At 43.6% G+C, this 27,491-nt stretch overlaps 1 protein-coding gene across 6 annotated transcripts in view; it reads right to left on the bottom strand.

Annotated features, from left to right (window-relative positions):
• NFIC (nuclear factor I C) overlaps positions 1–27,491 on the bottom strand; it is a 181,257-nt gene that overhangs the window by 140,858 nt on the left and 12,908 nt on the right. Inside the window, exon 2 of one of the 6 annotated variants that reach the window (XM_039334798.1) lies at positions 20,334–23,497. The exons of the other annotated variants lie outside the window; for them this stretch is intronic. Coding sequence (XP_039190732.1) covers positions 21,495–22,727 — 1,233 coding nt within the window. The 5' untranslated portion in view covers positions 22,728–23,497 and the 3' untranslated portion in view covers positions 20,334–21,494. Of the gene's footprint in view, positions 1–20,333; positions 23,498–27,491 lie in introns of those variants that run through there. 6 annotated transcript variants of the gene reach the window in all.

The raw sequence follows: 27,491 nt of genomic DNA, 5'->3' as shown, positions 1-27,491 counted from the left end.
GGGGTCGTCTTATATGCCGAGTCATCTTATACACCGGAAATTACGGTAGTTTCTGGCTTATAAGACGAGACTTTCTAGGCATGCAACTCAGCGCCGAAGTCGGGGGTCGTCTTATATGCCGGGTCGCCTTATACGCCGGAAAATACGGTAATGTTTTTGAAACCTTGTCAACTTTAAAATACGTGGACGAACTCCCAGAATTCCCCAGCCTCTTGGCTAAAGTTGGGAAAGCCTGTTCTTTTAAAGAGGGTAAGATTGGGCAAAAATGACCGTCAGATTTCAAGTGAACAAAAACCTGGTTGTAATTATGAAGGAAACCCATTTCTGAGCATGCTCAGAGGCGATCAGCTGTTTAGAAAATAAATAAAAACGTCCCACAAAACTTGGCTGTTCTGCCTCCCTCTCCCACCAGCCCTATCCATCTGACACCCAATTCTAGGGAAAGAAACCACGGCTGGTAACAGAGCTGATTATCCTTCCTCATTTTCAATGTCTAGCCTGCCTGAGGTAACCAAATTTCAACATCAAGTAACCATCTTGAAAAGCATCACCCCAAAAATTGCAAATCTGGTTCCTTAGGATCCGTGAGTGGCCAATAAACGGTTTTGTAACTTGAATTGTAAGACAGTCTTGTGATCTTGGGGCCAAACAGCCTTGGAAAGAAGAGGAAGTATCATCAAGGGACCCTATCATCTGTGGTCTGTAGTTTCTTTCTTAGGTTTCAGGGCTGACTTTGTCTCCCCACCCCTTCCAATGACACGGTCTCACCCCTGGATGGTCACAGTGCGGTGACTCCATTCTGCAAGCATCTGGGCAGGGAGGGGGGTCACTGACACTTTGCAAAATGTTTTTGAAGGCCAGCTATCTATAGCCATGAGCTGAGCTGCAGCTTGCTTTTTTCATGATTAAGAAGCCAGACTTAGTAATGTGATTAAGTGATCTGGGCTGGTCACAGAAGGATCTTCTGATCCCTTCCCCCCCACACCCCGCTGGCACCCTTCATTCCTTCTGGCATCATCTGGAGCCCCCCCTCCCCCTCTCAGACATCTCTGCTCAAATCATTGCTTTGCATTATCATGATCCCTATCAGCCTCCATTTTAAAAAGTAAATTGGCTCTCCCTAAATATCCAGGTCGCTCAACTTTGCAAGAGAAGGTACAGATAGTCCTTGACTTATGACCATTCATTTAGCGACCATCCAAAGTTACAACCACACTGAAAAAAGTGACTTACAACCAGTCCTCACACTTACAACCAGTTGCAGCATTTCTACAGTGATGTGACCAAAATTCAGGTGCTTGGCAACCAGCGTGTATTTATGACCGTTGCAGCAATCCCAGGGTCCTGTGATCACCATTTGTGACTTTCCCAGCTGGCTTCTGATAAGCAAGTCATAAGGTGAGGGCAATTCACTTAACAACCGCCTTGTGTAGCAACTGAAATTCTGGTTTCAGTTGTGGACATAAGTCAAGAACTACCTGTATGACGGAGAAATGACTGGTGTTGTTTACCCTGGCATCTGGCATTCAGAGGTAAACTGTCTGTGAAAATGGAAGGTTTCCTTTAGCTACGATGGCTATCAAACCCACCCATTTTTCTCTTTTTTCTGTCTATTTTTCTAATTCCTAAAAAGCAAGAACAACTTCATGAGATAGACCAGGTCAAGTATTTGTTTAGAACAAGGGTCCCCAACCCCCGGTCCATGGACCAGCACCGGGCCGCAACATGTCAGCAACCAGGCAAAGCCCCATCCGCGGGATGCAGGTAGTACATAAAACCACGTCCCCTCCGGTCTGCGGAAAAAGCTCTCTCCACGGAACTGGTCCCTGGTGCCCAAAAGGTTGGGGACCTTTAGTCTAGACCAGGGTTAGGCAACGTTGGCTCTTTTATGACTCGTGAACTTCAACTCCCAGAATTCCTGAGCATGGCTGGCTCAGGAATTCTGGGAGTTGAAGTTCACGAGTCATAAAAGAGCCAACGTTGCCTAACCCTGGTCTAGAACAGTGTTTCTCAAGCTTGGCAACTTTTAAGATTCTCCAGCTTTAATATCTGAACGTCTTAAAGTTTCCAAGTTTGAGAAAGACCAACCTAGAAACCTAACCTAATATTCTTTTCCTAAGAGGTGATGGGGGTGAAGGACAGCTTTGGTGGGAAGATATACTTTTCACATGAGCAGTGGCACTCATTTCTTCAGGTCGTGGGAGGAGGGAAGGCTGTTTTGAATGTGAGAAGACTGTGGGAATATGTGAAGTCGAATAAAGCTCTCTGGCATTCCTTGCCTACTGAAATTGTCAAATTAAATTCCTTTAGAATATATATGGCATATATGACAGTGGTGAGTCAACACTTGATTTCTGCAGGAAAGAAGGTTGAAGACTGTGGTAGAACCTCATTAAGATCAGAAATAGGAAGATGGGCGAACTTGAACTTGTTCCATTGAGTTCAGCCCATGAATTTCACCTGGCAGCAGCCCAGACAGATGGGAATTCTTCTCCCCATCATCCGCTTGCCAAGATAGTTTTTTATTGGACATGTTAGCCTGAGGTCCTTTGACACCCTAAACAGATAATTTATCCTTGAGCAAGGAATGTTTCTGATGGATCTACAAGAGGCCTGTATGCTGACTTGGCTTACCGGGATCCCACAGCACCGTATCCTGGATAACAACCCCGGATTCCTAGTTCCACAGAACAAGAGATGTCCAAACAAACCAGCCATATTACACTATAGCTTTACCTGGTGTCCTACTTTCCTTAAACTTAGCAACAGCTGTTTTCCCACTAAATCGCAGATTAGCCAAGCTCATTTTAGCCTAGCCTAGCTAAGCCTAGCATATTCTGTGACCAACCACCAGGTCTACGGTTGCTTGGTTTAATGGTCATTTCAACTCAGACCATGGCCAGAATGTAGTCTTCCGAGTGACGCTTTAACTATAGCTGGGTGTGGGATGGCTTAACCAATATTTAGCTAGTCATCTGAACAAGAGCTACTGCCTGTCTTATGATTTAGATTAGAAGCTCCATGAACTGCACGAACAAGAGATGGAGAGGTGAGAAGTCACAAAATAGACCTAGTTGTACAAAAACACTTTGCTACTCCTGCTTTATTTTCATCCCTGCACGACGGGAAGAGTAGGACAAATTTAACATGCCCTAGATACCTACAGAGTGCCTCCAACCCAATCACTGTCACGAATCTGTTCAAAGTTACAATGGCCATAAAAAAATAACTTATGACCAATCCTCCCACTTAGAACTGTTGCAACAACCCAGTCACATGATAGAAATTTGGCAACTGGCATGTATTTATACCATCCCAGGGTCACGTGATTGCCGTTTGTGATCTTTCTAGCCGGCTTCCAACCAGCAAAGTCAAGGGGGGAAGCCAGATTCACTTAATTCAGGGGTCTTCAAATTTGGCCCTTTTATGACTTGTGGATTTCAACTCCCAGAATTCCTCAGCCAGGAAGACCCCTGAATTAATCTAATCACTGCAGTGATCTGCTTAATAACCGTGGCAAAAAAAAGATTGCAAAATCAGTCATGACTCACTTAACAACCACTTGCTTAGCAATGGAAATTCTGATGCCAATTGTGGTTGTAAGTCAAGGACTACCTGCGATATGGTCTACTAAACACCCCTAACCCCCAGTCACGGTTAACTACTCCCTGCAAAAGCTCCTGGGATATCAAGCAGCCTGGAAGAAAGAAAGATACCAGGACATGCAGTGGCCTCCGACATGCTCAGCTTCACCCACAGCTAATACTTATCCATGTTCAATGTATTGTGCAAACAAGCTCACTGAGTCAGGTCATCGATCTCTCCAAGCCAAGATTACCAACCTCGGAAACACTGCAGGGATGGGGTGGGAGGTGAAGTGTCCCTTTGGAAACTCTCCAGGATGTTGGCCCAGAGAAGGGGCTTTCCGGGAATTCCCACCAGCCAAAACTCATTTGGGGAGTAGCCCCTATAGCAGGGCCCCAAGGGTTAACATTACTGTATACAGGTAGTCCTCAATTCACACAACCACACTTGAGCCCAACATTTCTGTTGTTAAGGGAGACATTTGTTGTTTTGCCCCATTTTGCAACCTTTCTTCCCACAGCTGTTAAGTGAATCTCTGCAGTTGTTAAGTGAGTGATACGGTTGTTAAGTGAATCTGGCTCCCCCACTGACTTTGCTCCATCAGAAGGGTGCCAAAGGTGATCACATGATCCCGGGACACTGCGACCATCATAAATATGAGTCAGTTGCCAAGCGTCTGAATTTTGACCACGTGACCATGGGGAGGCTGCGATGGTCATAAGTGTGAAAAGCAGTCATAAGTCACTCTTTTCAGGGTTCTTGTAACTTCAAATGGTCATTAAGTGTACTGTTGTAAGTCAAGGACTTACCTGTATGAAAGTCAGCTTCCTCTGGCAGGAGCTGACCTTTTAAATCTGCTTTTGCCAGGAGATTTCTAGGAGGAAAACAGGTATTCAGACCCTACGGGCAAGACAAGCACTTTGATGGCTATACACATAGTCCTCAGCTTACAACATTCGTTTAACGACCATTCAAAATTATAACAGCACTGGCAAAAAGTGACTTGCAGCCAATCCTCGCTCTTACGCCTGTTGCAATATCCCCACGGTCACATGATCAAACTGTGGATGCTTGGCAACTGGCATGTATTTGAGGCATCCCCGTGTCACGTGATCACAATTTACAACTATCTTTCGACAAGCAAAGTCCAAGGCAGAAAGCCAGTTTCACTCAACGACTGCCTGTTCATGTAACGATTGTGGTGATTTGTTTAAGAGCCATGCCAAAGAGGGTTGTAAAATTGGCTATGACTTGCTTAACAACAGAAATTCAGGTCCCAACTTTGGTTGTAAGTTGAAGGCCACCTGCACTATTGCTATTAAATCTGGGCATCCACAAAAGGGCAGTATTGAATGTGTTTTCTCCGTTTCTTTTCTCCTCTCGGGTGGCTGACCTCATTTTTGCTCAGAACCTACCACCCTAGCTGAATATGTTTAGAGGGCTGAAGGTCTTTGTATTTTAAACCTCCATAAGCCTATTTGAGGATTTACATAACAGCAGCTCTGTCTCAGATTTTGGGGGGGGGGGAACCACTCTGTTACATTTCAACAATCCTGTTTAAGCCTAGCACAACATTGGAAAAGAGATATCTTTCCTACAATATCAGCATGGGAAATTAAAATTGGAAAATATCCTACAATGGCAAAACTGGCAATATATATGTACAACACGGAATAGGGTTTTTAGGATTCTAATAGAAACCAACAACAATTACTAAAGTTAGATGCAAAGTTCAAATATCTAAAGAGGCGTTGTCTTACCTGAACGCCTTTTCTCGGCATGAAGATGTAGCATCCACCGATGGGTAATCAAAGCCTTCCTGCTCAGTTTAGACTAAAACCAAACTTTAGCCATGCCTCCCTTGGGCGGTCCTTTCCCAGTTTTGACGAGGCGAAGCATTCATGAGGTCTGACACAATAGCTCCTCCTGTAAGAAATCTGCCTAGACTGACTGTTAAGGGTGGGTGTGGATGCTACATCTTCATGCTGAGAAAAGGCGTTCAGGTAAGACAACACCCCTTCTCCAGCATGATAGATGTAGCATCCACCGATGGGACATACCAAAGCCACCCATGTCCCTGTCGGGAGGGAAAGTCTAGGCTTGTGATTCGTGTGTAGAAACTACCTGCTGCAAGACCCTTCTGCCAAAGGAGGCATCTGTTGCAGCAAACTTATCAAGCTTGTAATGCCTTATAAATGAAGAGGGGGAAGACCATGTGGCTGCCCTACAAATCTCCTCAACAGAAGCCTGGGTTGACCAAGCTGCGGACGTGGCCGCGCTACGCATCGAATGAGCTGTAATGTTGGCAGGAACTGGGAGAGACTGGACCTTATATGCGTGGGATATGCACGCCCTGATCCATCTTCCAATGGTTGAAGATGACACCTTCAAACCCATGGAAGAAAGTTGGAAGGATACGAACAGTGTTTCCGCCCTGCGGAGGGAAAACTCGAAACTTTTATCCTCCGTTTGAGACCCTCCGCCATATCTCCAGGAATCATGGATGTAGAGAACAGTGAGGTTAAGGGAGTGTCTACTGTAGGTACCTCTAGGAGGGAAGAAAATGTAGATGAGACATTAAACAGTTTCTTTTCCGTGCTATTAGGCGGAGGTAGAGTGACCAATGAAGTCCACTGCTTCTCAACCATAGTGCGGAAAACAGCTGGGCAAGGAACCTGTTTTTCCTCCACAACCTGTATCACAAACAAAGGATTAGACTCCTGTGCAGTGGAGGTAGATGGTTTAAGCTCCTGCTCTGTAACCAAATTGGCCATGGTGCAGGCCTTTAACAATAGTGACCTAAATAGAGAAGGATCAAAAAGACCTGATGTTGGGGTCGGATCCGGGTCCACCTCTTCATCCTCAGACATAGGGATATCAGTTGTCTCCAGGTCCACAGATTCAGCCTCACTTAGCTGAGATGAAGTCTCAGAAATACCCGAGCCCGCTGACTGGATATGCCCAGTGCGACCTACAGACAAGGGTGGAGGAGGTGGTAACTGTGGACACCCCTGTGTCATGGAAGATGACATAAATTGATCAAAGGCCTGGTGCATAAAGGTCTGGAACTGTTGTGCCCATAAGGTTCATTCTGCTGAACCAACACCAGCCGCAGTGGCTTGAGGAGTCTGTGGAGTGATGGTAGCAGATGGAACAGAAGGATCAGAATGAGGAGGTGAAGAAATAGGAAGGATAGGAAGAGGGAGACCGACCTGTTCAGTTCCCCCTTGAGGAGACCAAGCTCTGGGAGCCTGATAAGACGGCACCAGTGGAGGCTCAAATGGTGAATTGTCCAGCGAAGTAGGGGGAACCACTTCAGTTTTGCTGGACCTGAGCCGTTGAACTTTGGAGAATTCTCTCTCCAGTGCCAGATGTCTCCTCGAGGCCTCTTGCTCAGCAGCCTTGGAGGGTTCTTTGGTGGTCAAATGCTTGGTCTTGGCCTTTTTCTTTCCCCCTGTGCTCAAATCTGAAGATCTGCGTTTAGATTGTGCGGGGGGAACATCAGAACCCTGCGATGTCTGAGGAGTATCACCATCTGCCATTGCGCACTGGACCTTCCAGATAGGAGAAGCCCAGGAGTGGGGGTAAAAGCACGCAGATCAAGTTGTCCGGGCGGGAAGCTTCCCACGCCCTGAACAACCGCAATGACAAACAGTCAGACAGCTCACTAGAACTGTCCGCTTAGGCCCTGCGACACAGCGCCGCAAGCTAAAAGAACAGGTCTTCCAAAATTCTCCCTCAGAATTTTCAACTGATAATGTGTAGTAGTCAAAGGTATCCTCTAATGGGGCTTTTGTCTCTTTTTCTGTTGAATCTTTGAATTGGAATTGATAATCAATAACCTTAAGATACCCCCGTGAAAGCCTAGCAATGCTGGCTATTCGAAAAGGAAGCGGCCAGATATAGGCCTCAATCCACCTGCCTTCAAGATGGCGGCCGCACCCAGGGTGTGGTTCAAAATGGCGGCCATTAGTTTCTTTGCCGCTCAAAATGGCGACCTCAGAGAGAATTAGTCTCCGTAAGCCTTCTTTCTCTAGAGCCCAAGGGAGCCCTGACAATAAGCCACTATTTCTCCTTCTTAATTATAAGGCAACAAGACTTGCAGTTAAGCTGCGCAGCCCTCGCTGCGGTCAGATTTCAGTCGGGACCTCGTGGCCACGAGGTAGTCAGACTACAGCCCAGCCGTCCGCTCCGCTCGCTTCCAAAACGCCAACGATGGAACCGCGTCTGTTTGCCTGTCCAGCAATCTCCGTCGTCGCGAAAATCAGCTGGGGGGGGCTGATTTTCCGAACCCTCCTGCGTGGCTCCAATCGATCCCCTGAGGCCAGGCAGGCCTCTTGGAAAGGAAGCTCTAACACCAACTATCTCCTACTAACACTGAACAATCACAACTAACAAATAAAATAAATGAAACAATGAAAACAAAAAACTCTTCTCTCTATCCTAAAAACTCTTTTGAATTAGCATAACTGAGGAGCTACAAAAATTGTGTCCTACTGAGCTGAGACTAAGAAAAAACTGGGAAAGGACCACCCAAGGGAGGCGTGGCTAAAGTTTGGTTTTAGTCTAAACTGAGCAGGAAGGCTTTGATTACCCATCGGTGGATGCTACATCTATCATGCTGGAGAAGCAGTGTTTCTCAACTTTAACAATTTTAAGATGGGGGGACTTCAATTCCCAGGCTATGAGCTAGCAGTGTGCAGCAGCAACCAAAAAAGCTAATACAATCCTGGATTGTATAATCAGAGGCATAGAATCAAGATCACACCAAGTATTAGTACCACTTTATAAAACCCTAGTAAGACCACACCTGGAATACTGAATCCAGTTTTGGTCACTATATCACAAAAATGATGTTGAGAGTTTGGAAAAAAATCAGAGAAGAGCAGCTAAGACAGTGGTTCTCAACCTGTGGGTCGGGACCCCATTTGGGGTCGAACGACCATTTCATGGGGGTCGCCAAACCATGCTGTCCACCATTTTGTTCCCTTTTCCCTAGCTGTCCTACTCCCTCTTATTGGTGGCCACACCCACTTGGGGGTCACCACAACATGGGGAACTGTATTATGGGGTCACGGCATTAGAAAGGTTGAGAACCACTGAGCTAAGATGATCAAAGGCCTGGAGACTAAAATATACAAAGAACGGTTATGGGACTTGGGTTTGGCTAGTCTAGAAAAAGATAAAAAAAAGAAATAGAGGAGACATGATAGCACTGTTCCAGTATCTGAGGGGCTGCCACAACACAGAAGGGGCCAGTTGTTCAGCAAAGCACCAAAGGGAAGGACGAGAAACAATGGTTGGAAACTGATCAAAGAGAGAAGCAAACTGGAATTAAGGAGAAACTTCCTGACAGTGAGGACAATCAACCAGTGGAACAGCTTACCCCCAGAAATCGTGGGCGCTCCATCGCTGGAAGTTTTTAAGAAGAGACAAGAGTAGACATTCACCTGAGACAGTATAGGTTCTCTTGCTTGAGCAGGGGCTGGACTAGAAGACCTCCAAGGTCCCTTCCAATTCTATTCTATTCTATTCTATTCCTATTCTATTCTATTCTATTCTGTTCTAAGAATTCCTCAGCCAGTATGGCTGGCTGGGGAATTCTGGAAGTTGGAGTCCCCCCATCTTAAAGTTGCCAAGGTTGAGAAACCCTGATTTAAACCATGGTTGGTTGGTTGAGGAGAGAAATGGAAAGGGAGGGAAAGACACTAAAAAGTACCTTCCTTTTTTCTTTTCTCACTACTTCTTTTTAATTCAAATGTACCAGTAGCAGTTTATTTTTGCACCATCTAGCTTTTTTTCTTTTTAACCTTCTCTGTATTTTGGTATTTGCTTTTTCTTCTACTTTCTTTGTGTTTCAAGATCTTCCAGTAAGCTGATGGATTTTAAAAAGGATCCCGTTAAGATGGACTCTGGGAATAAATGCCCAACGGCCCACCTATATGCCAGCTCTGTTTTAGGATTTTACAGATGAACACCAGGCCTGAACTGGGCCTAGAAACAAATCAGAAGCCAGAGGAATGGAGATAAGATCAGTGTAAAGCTCTTGCTGGAAATCCATCTGGCTGCCACATGTCATCTCAATGGCCGTTTCCAAGTAGTGTCATCCCTCATGGCGCTCACTTGTTGTAACTTAATCTAGGCCTGGCCAAGACTTGAGTCACAAGGGCCTTATCCATTTCTCAAAGAAGGAGGCACTAGTCCAGACTCAACAAAGGCAAAAATCCTGCTGTCTTCCTCCTCAGAAGGGTGGGCAAATATACAAGTTCTCCTGAGCTCTCCAGCAATGAATATATGCAGGTAGTCCTCAACTTATGACTGCAACTGAGCCCAAAATTTCTCCTGGTAACAAGACAGATGTTAAGTGAGCTTTGCCCCATTTTACAACCTTTCTTGCCACAGCTGTTAAGGGAATCTCTGCAGTTGTGAAGTTAGTAACACGGTCGCTAAATTAATCTGGTTTCCCCCCATTGACTTTGGTTATCAGGAGGTCGCAAAAGGGGATCACATGACCCCGGGATGCTGGAACTATCATAAACACATGCCGGTTGCCAAACGTCTGAATTTTGATCACAAGACCACAGGGATGCTACAACAATCTTAAGTGTGAAATGGTCATAAGTCACTTTTTTTAGTGCCACTGTAACTTTGGGCAGTCACTGAAAGAATAGTTGTAAGTTGAGGACTATCTGTACATCTCGGATGTCTTTGAGAAAAGCAGCTTTCTTTTCTCAACTCTCAACTTACAACCTAAGGACAATCCAAGATACTACAACTGTCACTCCCTTTTCCATATTTGGGTCATGTTACCTTCTATACAAGGCTCTCATTCATTCTTTGGCTATGTCAACACAAGTTAACTCAGGTGAGCTCAACACAATTATAGGAATTAGACCACATACAGCATTGGGCCAACCCAACCATATGATGGCTCAGCGTGGTCTGGTTCACATAAGATGTTGTTCCCACAACATGCTACTACAGATTTATTTATTTAATTGCTTAATCTGATTGACTCCAAGCCGACTCTGGGCAGCCACAAGCAGACTGAATCACAAGCAACCCATCCTCGTTTTAGTCTAGACTAACATACTGCGGAAATCCCACCACTTTGTTATGGGTTAAACTAGGATTACCGTAAAGGTTGTCCTCATTTAGTGACTGCCTCATTTAGCGACTACTCCCAGTATCAATTGTGATGAAAAAGTAACTTTGCAACTTTGTAAGTCTTCTCACTTACAACCTTCACGGGCCTGTAAAGTACAGGTTGTCCTCGACTTATAACAGTTCATTTAGTGACCGTTCAAAGTTACATTGGCACTGAAAAAAATGACTTATGACCAATTTTCACACTTACGACCATTGTAGCATCCCCATGGTCATGTGATCAAAATCCAGACGCTTGGCAATTGACTCATATGTATGAGAGTTGCAGTGTCCTGGGGTCACGTGATCCCCTTTTGCGACCTTTTGACAAGCAGCGTCAATAGGAAAGCCAGAGTCACTTACTAACAGTTTGACTAATTTAACAACTATAGTGATTCACTTAACAACTATAGCATGAAAGGTCGTAAAATGGGGCAAACTCAATAAATGTTTCCCTTAGCAACAGAAATGTTGGGCTCAATTGGGGTTGTAAGTTGAGGACTACCTGTAAAGGAAAGCTGAAGTAAGATTGAAGGCACTGTCGTGGCTTCACTTAACAATTGCTTCGTTTAATGACACAGTTGCTGGTCCCAATTGTGGTCACTAAACGAGGATTCCCCCTATACCTATAAACTAACATAAGCATGCTGCTGTAGAAAAAAACACAACGATGTCTGCAAAAGGATTACTATCTCTGTTCTCTGAGTATTAGAAGTCCTGCCATCAGTACAAACAATGCCAGCTCTATGGATCAATGGACTAACTCAAAAGGGAGCACATTCCTATGGTTTAATTTTAATTGGCCTTTTATTTTATAACCTGAAGGACTAGGTTAGGGATAAATTGTCATGGAGAAAATCTATCTATATGATTGCTAAGAGCTGACACCGACTTGTTGGGACGTAATCAATCGATCAATTATTTTATATTGTGTGTTCACAAATGCCCTTATGAGAATAGATTTTACAAGCACATGGATAGGACAGCATGACATTATGGAGACAATTGAGTATTTGCAATGAGCCCACTCGGCCTTAAGGCTTAAAGATTCCTCACCCCTATTTTAGAATCATGAGGTGTAGAAACCCACTTTATTATCAAGGAAGGGGCCACTGATCAGTGGCAAAGCACCGACTTAACTGGCAGAAGACTCCAGGATTGATCCTTAGCAGTTTGAGGGACACTGGTACTTAATCATGAAACAAACATGGTCTGGCACCATCTCTTCTTGCTGGGTTTCTGTGACACTCACTGGAGGTTAAGAAGAGACTGGACAGCCATTGGTCTGAAATGGTATAGGGTTTCCTGCTTGAGCAGGAGGTTGGACTAGAAGGCCTCCAAGGTCCCTTACAACTCTGTTATTCTGTTATTCTTATCCTTAACCCATGAGACTGAGACCTCGTCAAGCTTTCCTTCACTGCATTGGCTTAAAGCAAGGTCTTCTCTTCTTCTGACATCACCCCTGGACAACCACAAAGTCAGAAGATCTATTAATGCAGGGGTCTTCAAACTTGACCCTTTTATGACATGTGCACTTCAACTCCCAGAATTCCTCAGCCAGGCACGCTGGCTGAGGAATTCTGGGAGTTGAAGTCCACAGGTCATAAAAGGGCCAAGTTTGAAGATCCCTGTATTAAGGGTTGTCACCCATCAGCTTGGAGGGAAGTCAAGAAACTGGCAGTGTAGAAGCCAGAGTGATTGGAGGGGGATCTGCCAGAATGACAGACAATTTCAATTCAGCACCTGGGTGTCAACTCAAGAATGGGGGTGGAGCTCTGCCGACTTTCATGTGAAAAGACTGCAAGAACAATAGTGGGAAGAACCCACCAGTAAATGCAAATAATCCTGAGCGACACAAACCTGCTGACTGATTAACATGGAACCAGAGGCACTAGACAGATAGTCCTTGACTTTGTTGTTGTTAGTTGCGAAGTCGTGTCTGACCCGTCGCGACCCCATGGACAACGTTACTCCAGGCCTTCCGGTCCTCTACCATCTTCTGGAGTCCATTTAAGCTCATGCCTACTGCTTCCATCCAGCCACCTCCTTCTTTGTCATCCCCTTCTTCTTCTATTGACCTCCATCTTTCCCAGCATCGGGCTCTTCTCCAGTGAGTCCTTCCTTCTCATTAGGTGGCCAAAGTACTTGAGTTTCAACTTCAGGATTTGGCCTTCTAAAGAGCAGTCAGGGTTGATCTCCTCTAGGACTGACTGGTTTGATCGCCTTGCAGTCCAGGGGACTCGCAGGAGTCTTCTCCAGCACCATAGTTCAAAGGCCTCAATTCTTTGATGCTCAGCCTTTATTATGGTCCAACTTTCACAGCCATACATTGCAACTGGGAAAACCATGGCCTTGACTATACGTGCTTTTGTTGGCAGGGTAATGTCTCTGCTTTTTAGAATGCTGCCTAGATTTGCCATAGCTTTCCTCCCCAGGAGCAACCCTTCATTTAGTTAACTGTTCAAAGTTACAAAGGCACTGAAAAAAGTGACAAGACCATGTCTCACACAAGTTCTACAGCATCCCCGTGGTCGTCTGCTCAAAATTCAGACGCTTGGCAACTGACTCATATTTATGACTGCTCCAGTGTCCCGAGGTCATATGATCACCTCTTGGGACTTTCTGGTAGGCAAAACCAATAGGGAAGCCAGGTTCACTTAGCAACTGTGGCAAGAAAGGTCGTAAAATGGGACAAACTCACAACCACCTTGCTTAGCAATGAAAACTTTGGGCTCAGTTGTGGTCGTGGGTCGAGGACTACCTGCATCCCTTCAACAGTTTTGCCCTTGATCCTACTGAGCAAGATATGTGCAGGTTTTCTGCATAAAGCAGTGGTTCTCAACCTTTCTAATGCCGCGACCCCCTAATACAGTTCCCCATATTGTGGTGACCCCCAACCACTTATACATCACCGGGTGCCAGGGGCATGGCCAAAGAAAAGGGGGGGAAAATGGCGGACAGCCTTGTTTGGCGACCCCCGTGAAATGGTCGTTCGTCCCCAAATGGGGTCCAGACCCACAGGTTGAGAACCACTGGCATAAAGTATCTTTTCCAGCAGTTCTCCTTCAACTAAAAACACTTGAGAAGGACACTCTGAATCTCCCTGGATAGAAAGCTAAGACTTTTCTACTGAAGTCTTTCCTCATTTCATAATTAGGGGTTTGAATTCTGCCCTGCTCTAGGAAGTTCACCAAGGTGAACTTACGGTAAATACAGGAAAGTAAATATTTAGTAAATATCCTTAGTAGGATTCCTGAGAGGCACTCTATAAACCTGGGTGCCAAGTTCAGGTAGCAGCTACTGTAATGGGCAGGATCTCCAAAAAGATTTTAGGAGGTCTGTAATGAAATCACAGCTTGATGTGTTATTTTAAAAAAAAAATATTTTATGAGGGAAGGCTGAAGTTGCTGATCTCTATCAATACAGATAGTCCTCAACTTACAACAGTTCATTTAGCAAACATTCAAAGTTGCAATAGCACTGAAAAAAGTGACTTATGACCATTTTTCATAGTTATGCCCATGATCATGTGATCAAAATTCAGATGCTTGGCAGCTGGTTCATACTTACAACCATTGCTGTGTCCCAAAGTCATGTGATCCCTTTTGCGACCTTTTGACAAGCAAAGTCAATGGGGAAACCTGATTCCCTTAACGACCGGATTACTAACTTATCAAGTGCAGTGATTCACTTCATAACTGTGGCAAAAAAGGTCATAAAATGGGGCAAAACTCACCTAACAACGGAAATTTTGGGCTCAACTGTGGTCGTAAGTCAAGGACTACCTGTATATCTTTATTTTCCAAAGATTTTTGGAATAAGATGCCACTACTTTCTTATATGACTCATGCGGTTTGTACTTTTAATGCTAACTGCATTCAGGAACAGGAAAAGGAGTGGTAAAAGGCAGCGTGAGGTGAAGGAGGCAATTCAATATTGATGCGCTTTTACTGCATTGAACACTTAAGCTATCTATTTGTGGTACAAAAGCATTGAGGCCTGTATGGATCCTTAACACCCTCTGCATAGGAGATTCCTTCATGGTGGATGTAAACGCATTAGGGCTGCATGTTACTGATCCTTCCTGTAAATCCATCAGTTCAGTCAGAGTAAGAAAAAAGAAAAGAAAACAATGGAACTGACTGCAAAAGCTGGAGAAATGAAAAGTAGCTTCACCAGTGTTAAAATTGCCTTGGCAAATCTGGAATGATGGCCAAAAATAATAATTCAGCTCCTCACTTTGTGATTGTTTTCAAAAAAAGCATATAGCCAGAATATAAATTTTACAAATACCGATAGACATGTTCGTTATTGGTAGTCCTCAACTTACAACATTTTATTGAGTGACTATTCAAAGATATAATAGCACAGAAAAAAGTGACTTATGAACGGCTTTCACACTTGTGACCGTCGTAACATCCCCATGGTCACGTGATCAAAATTCAGACGCTTGGCAACTGGTTCATATTTATGACAGTTGCCTTTTTCTCAGCATTATGGATTTCTCTGGAGAGTCAGATCTTCTCATAATATGTCCAGAGTAGGATGATGCAAGTCTGGTCATTTGGGCTTCAAATGAGAAGTTTGAGTTGAAGGGTTTTTCAAAAAATGTTCTGTATTGTGCTGTTGTTGTTTTTAAGGTGTTGTTAGCTGCCCAAAATTGCATCTTCAAGATGGGCAGCTGTATACTCAAGCCCAACGAACAAACAAACAAAAATTCAGAGACTGACAGCCTCTTTACACAGTAGTTGTGTTTGTACTTCATGAACAACAGCCAGTTGTTGATGTATACTGTAGATGCATATGTTTCTTATCTGTACACACCTTACGTTATCTATCTGTGCAATACAATACTGTAAAAATTAAACAGCAATGCAGGTCCCAAGGAATTTATAAACAAAAGAGGGTGCAATTAATGGGACTGGGTGAGGATAGAAGGGAGGGAAGGAAATAAGAATGGAAGCAGAGGCAAGGAAAGACAAATAGTCCTCAACTTACGACCAGGTTTGAGCCCAAAATTTCTGTTGCTCAGTGAGGCATTTGTTAAGTGAATTTTGACCCATTTTATGACCTTTCTTGCCACAGTTGTTAAGCGAATCCTTGCTGCTGTTAAGTTAGTAACTTGGTTGTTAAATGAGTCTGGGTTTCCCATTGTCTTTGCTTGTCAGAAGATTGTAAAAGGTGATCATAAAGGTGACTTTGGGCCAAGCACTAGGAGACTGTGAGTTCTAGTCCCACCTTAGGCAGGAAAACCGACTGGGAGACTTTCGGCCAGTTATTCTCTCTCATTTCAACTCATTTCAAAGGGTTCTTATAGGGAAAATACAAGGAAGGTGTACTGGATATGTTTGCCACTTTGAGTTATTTGTAAAAATATTAAAGGCAGGATACAAATAAATACATACAATTTTTCTAGGGGTATGGATTTTAACTGCCAGAATTCTTATCAGTGGCCATTCTGGCAGTGGGATTCTGGGAGTTCAAGTCCACAAATCCAGAAATGTCGGAGATTGGGAAACACTACTCTGGCCTGCCGATGTGGAAAACAGGATGTTGAATGCCATCTGATGCAGCGAAGTGTGTTCTTAAAAAAATGTGCTTAAAAATCCCCCAAAATTACATTTCTCAGCTTAACATTCTACCTCTGGCCTAGTGTTAAAAGGACTGCACAAAAGTGTCTTGCTTGAAAAAAAATCACGCTAAACCATGGCATCACCTGTTTGTTTCAGCCTTAGAGTGATGTACAAAGCAATTCGTTATGACTTGCTCAGCAAGCCCTCGTTAAAAGATCCTGGCTTGGCATTATGGGTGAGTGGACATTCCACAAGATCACATTAGACTGCAAGGGGAGCACCTAAGTTCATGTATAAATGTCTCCTAAAAAAACCCGTTCAGCTTAGAGCAGACATGTCAAACACATGGCCTGGGGGCCGGATGCGGCCCGCGAAGTGGTTTCATGTGGCCCGCGAAGCCATCCTGGAAACAGTGAGTGAACGGCCCCCGCTGCCTTAGCCCTGGCCCATGCCGGCCAGGAGCCAATATACAATTTTGTGGTGGCCATCTATGCTGAAACGCATTCAGTCTTAACTCCACAAGGCTGTCTGGAAACAGCAAGGAACCAGCCCCTGCTATGTCGGCCCCACCCCCTGGGTGCATGCTGGGGAGGTGTCACCCTTTGTGAGGAATGAAGAAATGGACCATGCCTTGGCACTTGTCCCGGTCCCACCTCCTTCTGCCACAAACCCTCAGATCTGTTCCACTCCTGCCCAGGTCCCCACAGGCACCCTTGACGCGAACGATGTAGAGCTGACCATGCCCACCCAGTAGGCCACACTCACTCCATCCACACCCACCCAGTAGGCCTCACCCACCCTGGCCACACCTACCCAGCCCCCCAAGGGCAACCACAATGCTGATCTGGCCCTCAATGAAATTGATTTTGACACCCCTGGCTTAGAGTAATCGCTGTTATGCAGCTTCACCTATCAGAGAATGGCTAGGAAGATAATAGAGGGGTGGTAAAGAAACCACAGAGAGGTCGTTGAAGGAAACACGGGATCAAAATGCAATAAATATGTGTTTTAATTGAAAAAAATATGAACAAACATTCTTGTCCTTTGTCACAAACATGACCTGCCTCAATAGTGTTAAACCCATCCTAGCTAGCAGAAGGAACCAAACTTGACCATTTACATCAGAAGGGTGGGTGAAGGAGGCAGAATTACATAGTTGAGGTTTCTTTTTAAGGCTGAAGTAGCTATCAAAGGCTACTTCTGTTGTGGGTGGTTACACGAGAGCTTTTTCTTCTGTTTCTCTTTGCCGTAAAGAATATTTCCCCTTCTCATTGCCCCAGCTGGTTCTCAAAGAAAGAAAGGGGGGGGGAAACCCCACACTGCATCAAATTTGGCCAGGATGTATGGGGTGGGGAAGAACAGAAAAGAAAAAAGGGAGAGAGGGAAGATAAGATTACACATTTTTCAGTGTTCCTGTGAAGTACTGTGCATTGTTGAAAGAAAACACTGGGCCCTTTCTTTGCAAGTAACCTTCCTCGTGCGCAGACTCTGGTACTCTCCATCTCAGATACGTAGAAATACGTTATTCTCAGTTTGCAAACTATTACTTTCATATACATAGGTTTGGGAAGGGTGACTAGAGGGAGTTCAGCCACCTTGGTTCTACATTTCTCCTCTTGCTAACTACAAATGACAATTAATATGGAGTTTTTCTTCTCAGTTGCCTTTTCCTTTTAAGCCAGTGTTTTTGATTTGGTAAGTTGAAAATATATGGATTTCAATTCTCAGAATTCCCCAGCCAGCACAGCTGGCTGGAGAATTCTGCAAGCTGAAGTCCACACATCTCCAACAACACTGCTTTAAATGGCAACTATCGTTGCAGAGAATGAAAGTCGAGTTACTTAGCAGCCAAGATTAGGAATACTTTGCACAAAACATCTGAGATCTAGTACTAGAAAGACTTCTGCTCTACAGGTAGTCCTCGACTTACGCCAACAATTGAGCCCAAGTTTCTTGTTACTAAGTGAGATAGTTAATTTTGCCACATTTTACAACCATTCTTGCCACAGTTGTTAAGTGAATCACTGAAGTTGTTAAGTTAGTAACGGGTTGTTAAGTGAACCTGGCTTCCCCACTGACTTTGTCAAAGGTTTCCAAAAGGTGATCACATGACCTCAGGTCACTGCAATGTTCGTAAGTGTGAAAAACAGTCGTAAGCCATTTTTTTCAGTGCCGTTGTAACTTCAAATGGTCACTAAATGAACTGTAGTATATTTTCAGATTTGACTAGCTCAGATGTGTTCATCATTCCCAAATTAAATAACATTTTCCAGATCTGACCTTTTTTTTTTTATTGAAAATTTTTAAAACTTTACAAAAACAACCCTACTCAACCCTCTCCAACCCTCCCATTCCCTCCCCCAACCTTCCCAAAGCTGAATATAGGCTTAATTGAAATTTCTTCAAAAAATCTTTAAAAAAATTATAAACCATAAATAAGTCTAAATACATTACTTAAGCAACTTATAAAATGATTAACAATAATATATGTGTAAAAAAACATAAATATTAAGAAAAAAAATACTTAGAAAGAAAAAAAAATAAAAAAAGAAAGGAAAAAACAAGAGATATAAGAAAATAAAATAAAAATAAAAAAGAAAAGAAAAAAAGAGCACAATCTATAAAACATTAAATTTTATATATAAGTTATTGAAAAACTAAATAATATTTTTATATCCAACTTATGTTGTATAAAATCTATCCATTTTTTCCATACCGCAAAATACTTCTCTTGCGATTGATCCTTCAAGAAAGCCGAAATCTTTGCCATTTCTGCCAAATAAGAAACTTTAAAAAACCACTCTTGCAAAGTAGGCAAAGATTCCTTCTTCCAACATTGCCCTACTAACAACCTTGCGGCTGTAATTAAATTTAACATCAATGTAATCTCCTTAGTATCACAATCAATAACAATACCTAACAAGAACAATTGTGGGGTAAATTTTACCCTCCTTCTAAAAATTCTTTGAATATTCCACCATATCTTAATCCAAAAGGCTTTTATATTTTTACACGACCACCAGATATGATAGTAAGTAGCATCCAAACATCCACATCTCCAACATTTGGGCTGTAAGTCAGGATACATACGAGACATTTTTTGTGGATCAAGGTGCCATCTGTAAAACATTTTATAAAAATTCTCCCTTAGTTCTGGGCTTGTGTAAATTTGACATTCCTCACCCAGATAATTTCCTAAGTTTCTAGTAGAACTGGTTCACCAAAATTTTGTGCCCATTTAATCATACATTCTTTAATTAATTCTGCTTCTGAATCCAATTCTACTAGTACCCCATAAATTCTCTTAATGTGAGTTCATCTTTGATCTTTTACTTGTTTAAAAAAATTTTCATCTTCTCTAAGCAGACCCACATTACGCCAGAGCTGACCTTTTGACAGGAGTTTCTGAGGATCTACAAAATCTGTTCAGAAGAAATTTTTTTTACCAGGGGCTTAGTAAATAAAACGTAATATTGCCTCCTTAACACAGAAAATGACTTTTAATTTGACCAAGCATTGTCCCAGTAGGTGGAAGCATCTAGTTGACTGACCTTGGCTAGTTCCAGCAAGTTTAGCAGGGCCAGATTTAGTTTAACAATTAGATGGGAGACCACTAAGAAAGCCTGTAAGTTAATTAAAGGTTGGCACTTCCAGGCTGGTGCAAAGAAAATCGGGGGGCTGAGCTAGGGTCTCTTCATGTCTCACTTTAAAGACTTTTCATTGGAGGAGGGGGTGGGTAGGGTAGTAATTTTCATTACCAACAGCATATTTCTGTTTCAATGTACCTGCATACCTGTCAGGTGATAACAGCTGTACTTCCAACTGTGAATAGTTTGGATTGAAATTGGTCTTCACTGAAGCTTTGCAGCAAAAGATTCAATGATTTCAGTTTAGTTAGTACAATGATCTTCGTTGTAGTTTTCTCTGCTTTCCCCCCATTTTACAGATATTTTCTCAAGTCTAATCCTTTCTTTTCTCTTTCTCTACAATGGACCTTCCTTCCTTCCCTCCCTTTTCTTTTTTCTTTTCTTTCCTCTTCAGGCTTTGCATGCTCAGAGTTAGGGCTACTAGGTACAAGATGCAGAAATCTTCTCAATCTCAACAGTTTTAAAATGTGTGGACTTCAACTCCTAGAATTCCCCAGCCAGCATTTCCCTGGAATCCCTCAGAATTCTGGGACCTGTAGTCCACACATCTTAAAGCTACTGAAGTGGAGAAACAATGATCCAAATAACCACTAGATGGCAGGAAAGGGAGGCCATAGACATTCATTGCTGCCTCCTAATGCTCAACCAGATTTTTGCAGCCAAGACTCCCCAAATTATTCCAGATTTAATGGAACCCTGAGAAAAATGCGACTTCAGATACCATCATTGAATGAATCAGCGATTTTCAATAATCTCTCTGCCTTGAAAATTGAGGCAGGGCAACCTCAATGAACTCACTTAAGAAGTAAAGATATAATTCATATTTTAATAACTTTGATGCTGGGATCTTTGGCTTCTGCATCCATGCCTGAAAGACATCTTTCTGAATAGAAAATGCAAGGACCAGCTCCCTTGGCCTTTATCCTAGATATTGTCATCCTGTTTGATACATTCTGTTTGATAATGTACTCCGAGTTCTTAAAAGAACATGCTTGATCAAGAACACGGATAAATTCCAATATTCTAAACAGTTTGGCAACTTTTCTGCAAACCCCCTAAATTCAGGATCGCCTGCCAAGAGTAATCCACTGACCATCATTCTTGAGCCTCTAGAAGGAGCGTTGTCTTACCTGAACGCCTTTTCTCAGCAGGATGGTGTAGAATCCACCGGATGGGTTCCATGACAGCCTTCCCGCCCGACAGACTAGGTCAAAACCTTGGCCACACCCTTCCTTTGGGCGTGACTCCAGTTTTGACTGAGGCGAGAGTTGATTGTTGAATTCTATGTAGTAGCTCCTTGTTAGACACCTGCCTAGACCCTCTATCTGGGGGTGTGTGGATTCTACACCATCCTGCTGAGAAAAGGCGTTCAGGTAAGACAACGCCCCTTCTCCAGCAGGATGGCTGTAGAATCCACCGGATGGGACATACCAAAGCCCTCATGTCCCCTTGGGAGGGAGTGTCTAGGCCACTGGATCCTGAGCAGAAACAACCTGCTGTAGCACTCTTCTACCAAAGGCAGCATCCGCTGCCACAAAGGAGTCTAAGCGGTAATGCTTAATGAATACGGAGTGAGAAGACCAAGTTGCGGCCTTACAAATCTCTTCCACCGAGGCTTGTGTGGACCACGCTGCCGATGTGGCACGCTGCGTGTTGAATGAGCAATCACGTGTGGGGGCACTGGACTTGCCTGAGAGACATAGGCTTGGGCTATACAAGCTCTAATCCACCTACCTATGGTTGAAGATGAAACTTTCTTCCCCATAGTTGATGGTTGGAAGGAAACAAATAGAGCTTCCGACTTACGGAAAGACGAAGTGCACTTTACATAGTAACACAGAGCTCTACGCACGTCTAGTTTGTGCCATCGATGTTCTAGCCTGTGTTTGGGATTTGGACAGAAATCGGGAAGAATCAGTTCCTGAGATCTGTGGAAGATGCTGTTTACCTTCGGCATGAATGCAGGGTCCGGTCTAAGGACCACCTTGTCCTTGAAGAAGGTACAGAGATCCTTTCTGACTGATAATGCTGCTAATTCTGATATTCTTCTAGCTGAAGTGATAACAATTAGAAAGGCTACCTTTAAGGATAGATGGTGGAGAGAGTATGAGTCGAGAGGTTCAAATGGGGCTGATGTCAAGGCTTGAAGAACCTTAGACAAGTTCCAGGAAGGATACCTATGTATAACAGGAGGTTTGGTATTGACTGCTCCTTTTAGGAAGGCGCTAATCGCCGGATGTTGCGACAGGGAAGTTGAATTGTCACAGGAAAGCACCGTTGAGAGGGCTACTACCTGTCTACGAATGGTGTTGACTGATAGGCCTTTATTAAGTCCTTCTAACAGGTAGTCTAAGATATTCGGAATAGTCACCAAGAGTGGATCTAAGTGGTGTAGTGAGCACCACCTGCAGAACGCTTTCCATGTAGCGTAGTAGATCCTCTTTGTTGAAGGGCGCCTTGATTCTTGAATGATCGATATCACCCCGGAGGAGTAGGATTGCATGGCTAAACTTTGCCGCTCAAGTGCCAAGCGGCTAGTTGCAGCCACTGAGGGTCTGGATGTAAGAGTTTGCCCTGACTGAGGATTACTCGGTCTGGGGAGATCCTCCACAGGGGTGATATTGAGAGATCCACAAGGTCGGCAAACCACGGACGCCGTGGCCAATGTGGAGCAATCAAGACTACTTCTGCACCTTCCAGGATCAACTTGCGTATGGTTGCCGGTATCAATGGGAGTAGTGGAAAGGCATACAGGAGTTGTGCCGGCCACTGACATCTGAGAGCATCCGTTCCCTCCGTTCCCGGAGTCGGGAATCTGGAGAAGAACCTGGGTAGTTGTGTGTTCTTCGGGGTGGCAAATAGGTCCAGGTGCGGTCGACCGAACCTCCGAGAAATCTCCTCGAACAGCAATCTTGCACCTCAGCTGACAAAGGAAAACAGCCTCTGCTGTGCGAAGAAAAACCGCTGTATCCTAGTGACCGGCGATCCGCGGATCTGCTGGTCGTCCCGGAGCCGCAGAAGCTTGCGCTTCACAGCTGAGGGGAAAGGAGCTCCGCTGCTGCACTGCAACGGCTCCGAGTTTCGCAATCAACTGAGGAATCGGCTCGCCATGCGATACGCTCACCACACTGACGGAAAATCCCTCAGGGCTCGAGAATCTGACGGAAGGCTCGGAGCTTCAATCTAAGAAAGGAACGTCTTCCTGAAATATCTCAGGTAACGAGGTCAGAGAGAGGAGGATTTGACTCAAATTTTTGACTGTCTAAGGAGCTAGAATTTTTTGCTGTTAACAGGCTCGAGACTAAGTCAAAACTGGAGTCACGCCCAAAGGAAGGGTGTGGCCAAAGTTTTGACCTAGTCTGTCGGGCGGGAAGGCTGTCATGGAACCCATCCAGTGGATTCTACAGCCATCCTGCTGGAGAATAAACTGTTCTAGTCTGGGAAATGGCAAAAACTCATTGGTGTTATCGCCAAAATAAATTCCTGGTCACAATGCCCACCACTGAAATTAATTTATATTCTAGCAAGTGGGTTCATTTTCTTTGCCTAAGGGAGAGATGAAAACATCAGCAAACAGAAGAAATAGAATGTGAATATTTTGGAGAACTGCAAAATGGGCAGTGGAAACAATGCTTGAATTATTGGGGATCGGAGGACTCTCCCCCCAATATCCCCACGGCTTAAATCTATAGGAGACAAGATCTGGCAAAAAAGAAATTGACAGCATCGGTGGTGTATACATTTCATTAATCCTCCCACTCAGCCATTTTTGAACATAGAACACAGAATAAGTTGTAAGGGACCTTGGAGATCTTCTAGTCCAACCCCCTGCTCAAGCACGAGACCCTATACAAGTGGTTCTCAACCTTTTTAATGCCGCGACCCCCAACCGGTCATAAGTCGAGGACTACTCAACCGGTTGTAAGTCGAGGACTACTCAACTGGTGCAGCACCGTTTGCAGAATGGGACTTTTGGCGGGCTCAGCAGGGCAGAGGCAGCCTGGACAATTCCTATTGGCTTTTGAAAGCCAATAGAATTAGACTCTATTCAAGAGAGTCTATTCTATTAGCTTTCAAAAGCCAATAGAATAAAAGGGAGTAGCACAGCTAAGGAAAAGGGGGGGAAATGGCGGACTGGGTTGTTTGGCGACCCCCGTGAAATGGTCGTTCAACCCCAAATGGGGTCCCAACCCACAGGTTGAGAACCACTGCCCTATACCATTTCAGACAAATGGTTGTCCAGTCTCTTTTTAAGCGCCTCCAGTGATGGAGCACCTATAATTTCTGAAGGCAAGCCATTCCACTGGTTTATTGTTCTCACTGTCAGGAAATTTCTCCTTAGTTCTAGGTGGCTTCTCTTCTGGATTAGTTGTCACCCATTGTTTCTTGTCTTGCATTTTGGTGCTTTGGAAAACAGCCTGACCCCCTCATCTTTTGCCTTCCAAAATCGCAATCACAACATCCCAGCAGCTTCTCGATATAAATCAAAACCCCCAAAAGGGAGAAACAAAGAAAATTAGTTTTTTTGTTCTCAGAAGGGAAAAACAGCCAGGGAACCATAACAGAGCAGACAGCAAGTCCCCAGTTGGAGCAAGAAAGCGACACTGAACGGAGATGGGAAGAAAGGAAAGTCCTGGAGTGGTGAGAGCCAGCGAGGAAGAGAGAGAGAGAGAGAGAGAGAGAGAGAGAGAGAGAGAGAGAGAGAGAGAGAGAGAGAGAGAGAGAGAGAGAGAGAGAGAGAGAGAGAGAGAAGCTGTCAAGGACCTGGATACAACTCAAGCAGGTCATTCTGAAGTCCTGGCTAGGAGTGGCACAAAGTTTGCCAGGGCTATTTTGAGCTTTTGGGAACACATTGGGAAACTCCTCCAAGCTACAGTGGCACCAGCAGCTGCCCTACCCACCTTGCCAGGAATACGGATGTTCCCAAATCTACACTGTGCTGTGCTCGCTACCCAAAAACAGTGTCAAGAGAAATACCTGCCAGGGTTTTAATCTTTAATCGGGGAACTGCAAAATGGGAGAGAAAGAAAAAGAGAGGGGGGGAACCCCTCCATGCCACTCTGAATTCACAGAGAAGCAGATTTATCTCTCAGCTGGATGGTGACATTCTGTGCATGCCTGGAATAGAGCCGAAGCAATTTTGGGGTGACAGCAAGGGGGAAACTTCAAACAAAGATTTCTTTTCAGAACTAAATCAACCATTTAAAATCTCTTAAGGGTATTTTTCCATAAAGACCTGCAACAAAATTATAGCTAAAGAAATAACCTATAACCATAACTCTAGTTCTTGAAAACCTCTCCCAAAATGCAAAAATGCTGGGCATTTCCTCGGATGCCAGCTCTGTTTTTGAAATTTGGGGGTTAGGGATTTGCTAGGGGTTCTGCAGCGAGTTTTCAAATAAAACCCAATGAAGAACAGACTGACTGATAAAAACAAAACAGGAAGAATCCGATCAGCAGAATTTACAGATGGAAATCTGTGCTAAAAGTCTATGGAGATTCTCAGTCGTCCAGGTCAGGATTGTCCCAAAGGTGCTTTTTCAAAAGGCAACTGGACTTACAGTTACAATTATTACCACACAGTCCTTTCAGAACGAGGGCTAACAATCACATGATTGCAAGGAATATAAATCTTTCCATTCCCCGCCATTCATTCAGAACTGAAGAAATTTCTTTGATGAGAAGCGAGACGTCTTCTAGCAAAACAAGAAAGTCCAGTTGCCTTTTGAAAAAGCACTTTTGGGGACAACCATGACCTGGACAACTGAGACTCTCCATAGAGAGTCCTTTCATAGACAGTTCCATTCCCTATTCAGGTGACCCTGAGGGCACAGATAAACCTCCAAGTGGCCTCAATGACTCCCAGAAAGAGTGCCAACAACCAGAGGACTCCACCATTCAATCAGAACTGAAGAAGCTTCTTAGATGAGAGACAAAACATCTTCAAGGAAAAACAAAGGAAGTCCCGTTGCCTCTTGAAAAAGCACCTTTGGGACAATGCTAAAAGTTGTTTCTTGCTAAGCAAACCCATTAGCCTTCAAAGAGAAATATGCTGAAGGGTGCATCCTTAAAAAAAAACTGAAAAAAAACCTGATATACCAACTGAAAACAATTTCCCTTTTAAATGCCACTGATAGTTCTCAAAGGTGGACAACTCAGCCTTTTCAGATAATTTACTTACAAACAATTAGGTTGGATTTATACTACTGAGAGTGTAACTAACCCAACAAAAGAGTTAGGAAATTTGCAGTTCAGCATGTTGTAGAAACCCAGCCCTAGTTATCAAAAGTTATGTGAACCAGGCCATCACTTTAAGCCATGATACAATTTATTAGTTGGCAGTTGTGATGTTGTATGTCTTCAGTTTGCGGTTGCAATGTATTAAGATTTAGTTTATGTATTATAGGAGTTCACCCCTTAAGGCTTTATAGCAGCACTATAACATTCTTTTTGTTTTCAGTTTTGTGGTTCCCAAACCTACCCCTGACCACAGTCCATGGCTTAATTGCTTGCTGTTTTGTAATGCAAGAAAGATGTAAAGCAAACCTTAGCTTAATACAGCTTTTAAATAATTAAGAATTTCTTGGAACACCCCCCCCCCATACCTACTATTCCTAGGAATGATGAATAACATTTCCCACGTACCACATAGCCACGCCTAGCCTACATCTCCGTCATATCACTTCAGCCTTTATTCTCACCAAAATGGATTCAGGTAGCTCCACGTAGAGCATAATGGAGAGATCGACAGATAGCCATCTTGGAAGGGATGGCAAATAAAGAAATACGTGCCATGATGTCATGACATACCCTGGTGTCAGATGTCATCAGACAAGTATTAAGTTACATTTTGTCCATGATGAAATCCTGGCACTTTGAATCATCATTGTAATGTATTGTGGCTTGTTACATACATCACTGCCCAGACATCAATGGCCGACGAATTTATGGAGAATCTGGAAATGAAGAGTCTAGAAAAGTGCTTATTTATTTGATGCTACTGCTGTTATTGTTATTAGGAAAAAGATATCTGGCTTAAGAAAATTATCTTGGGGGAAAAATATTTTACTTAATGTGAAAGCTTTTGTGATCCCAATCACTTAAAGTCTCTTTTAGAGTCAGCATTGCTATATTTACTTTGTAAAAGGGTAGGATTAATAGATATTTTGATCAAATAAAAAGTACATGCCTCCAATTAACTTAGACAGTTAAATTTTAAAAAAATATGTCTTGACTGAAGTGTAAATGACATATTTTAGCATACATATCTGCTTTTTTTAATCTGCAGATGGAAAGAAGGCAGTAGCTTTTTAAAAAAAAATTCACTAAGAAAGGAGGAGAGAGGCCACTTTATTTTTAGAAGAGGTAAAAAGAAAAAGTAGTGGTGTAGTAAGAAAAAGTAGGAGTACTTCTAAAGTGACACACCGGTGACCACAGTTGAGCTCAAAATTTTCATTGCTAAGCAAGACAGTTAAGTAAGTTTAGCCTCATTTTACAACTTTCTTGCCATAGTTGTTAAGTGAATCACTGCAGTTGTTAA

Source organism: Crotalus tigris, unplaced genomic scaffold (assembly GCF_016545835.1).
Source record: "Crotalus tigris isolate CLP2741 ecotype Arizona unplaced genomic scaffold, ASM1654583v1 scf7180000017633.3093840, whole genome shotgun sequence".
In the NCBI taxonomy this organism is placed as follows: Eukaryota; Metazoa; Chordata; class Lepidosauria; order Squamata; family Viperidae; genus Crotalus; species Crotalus tigris.
Note: the sequence above shows the minus strand (reverse complement) of the source record. Positions and strands in the feature narration are given on the sequence as shown.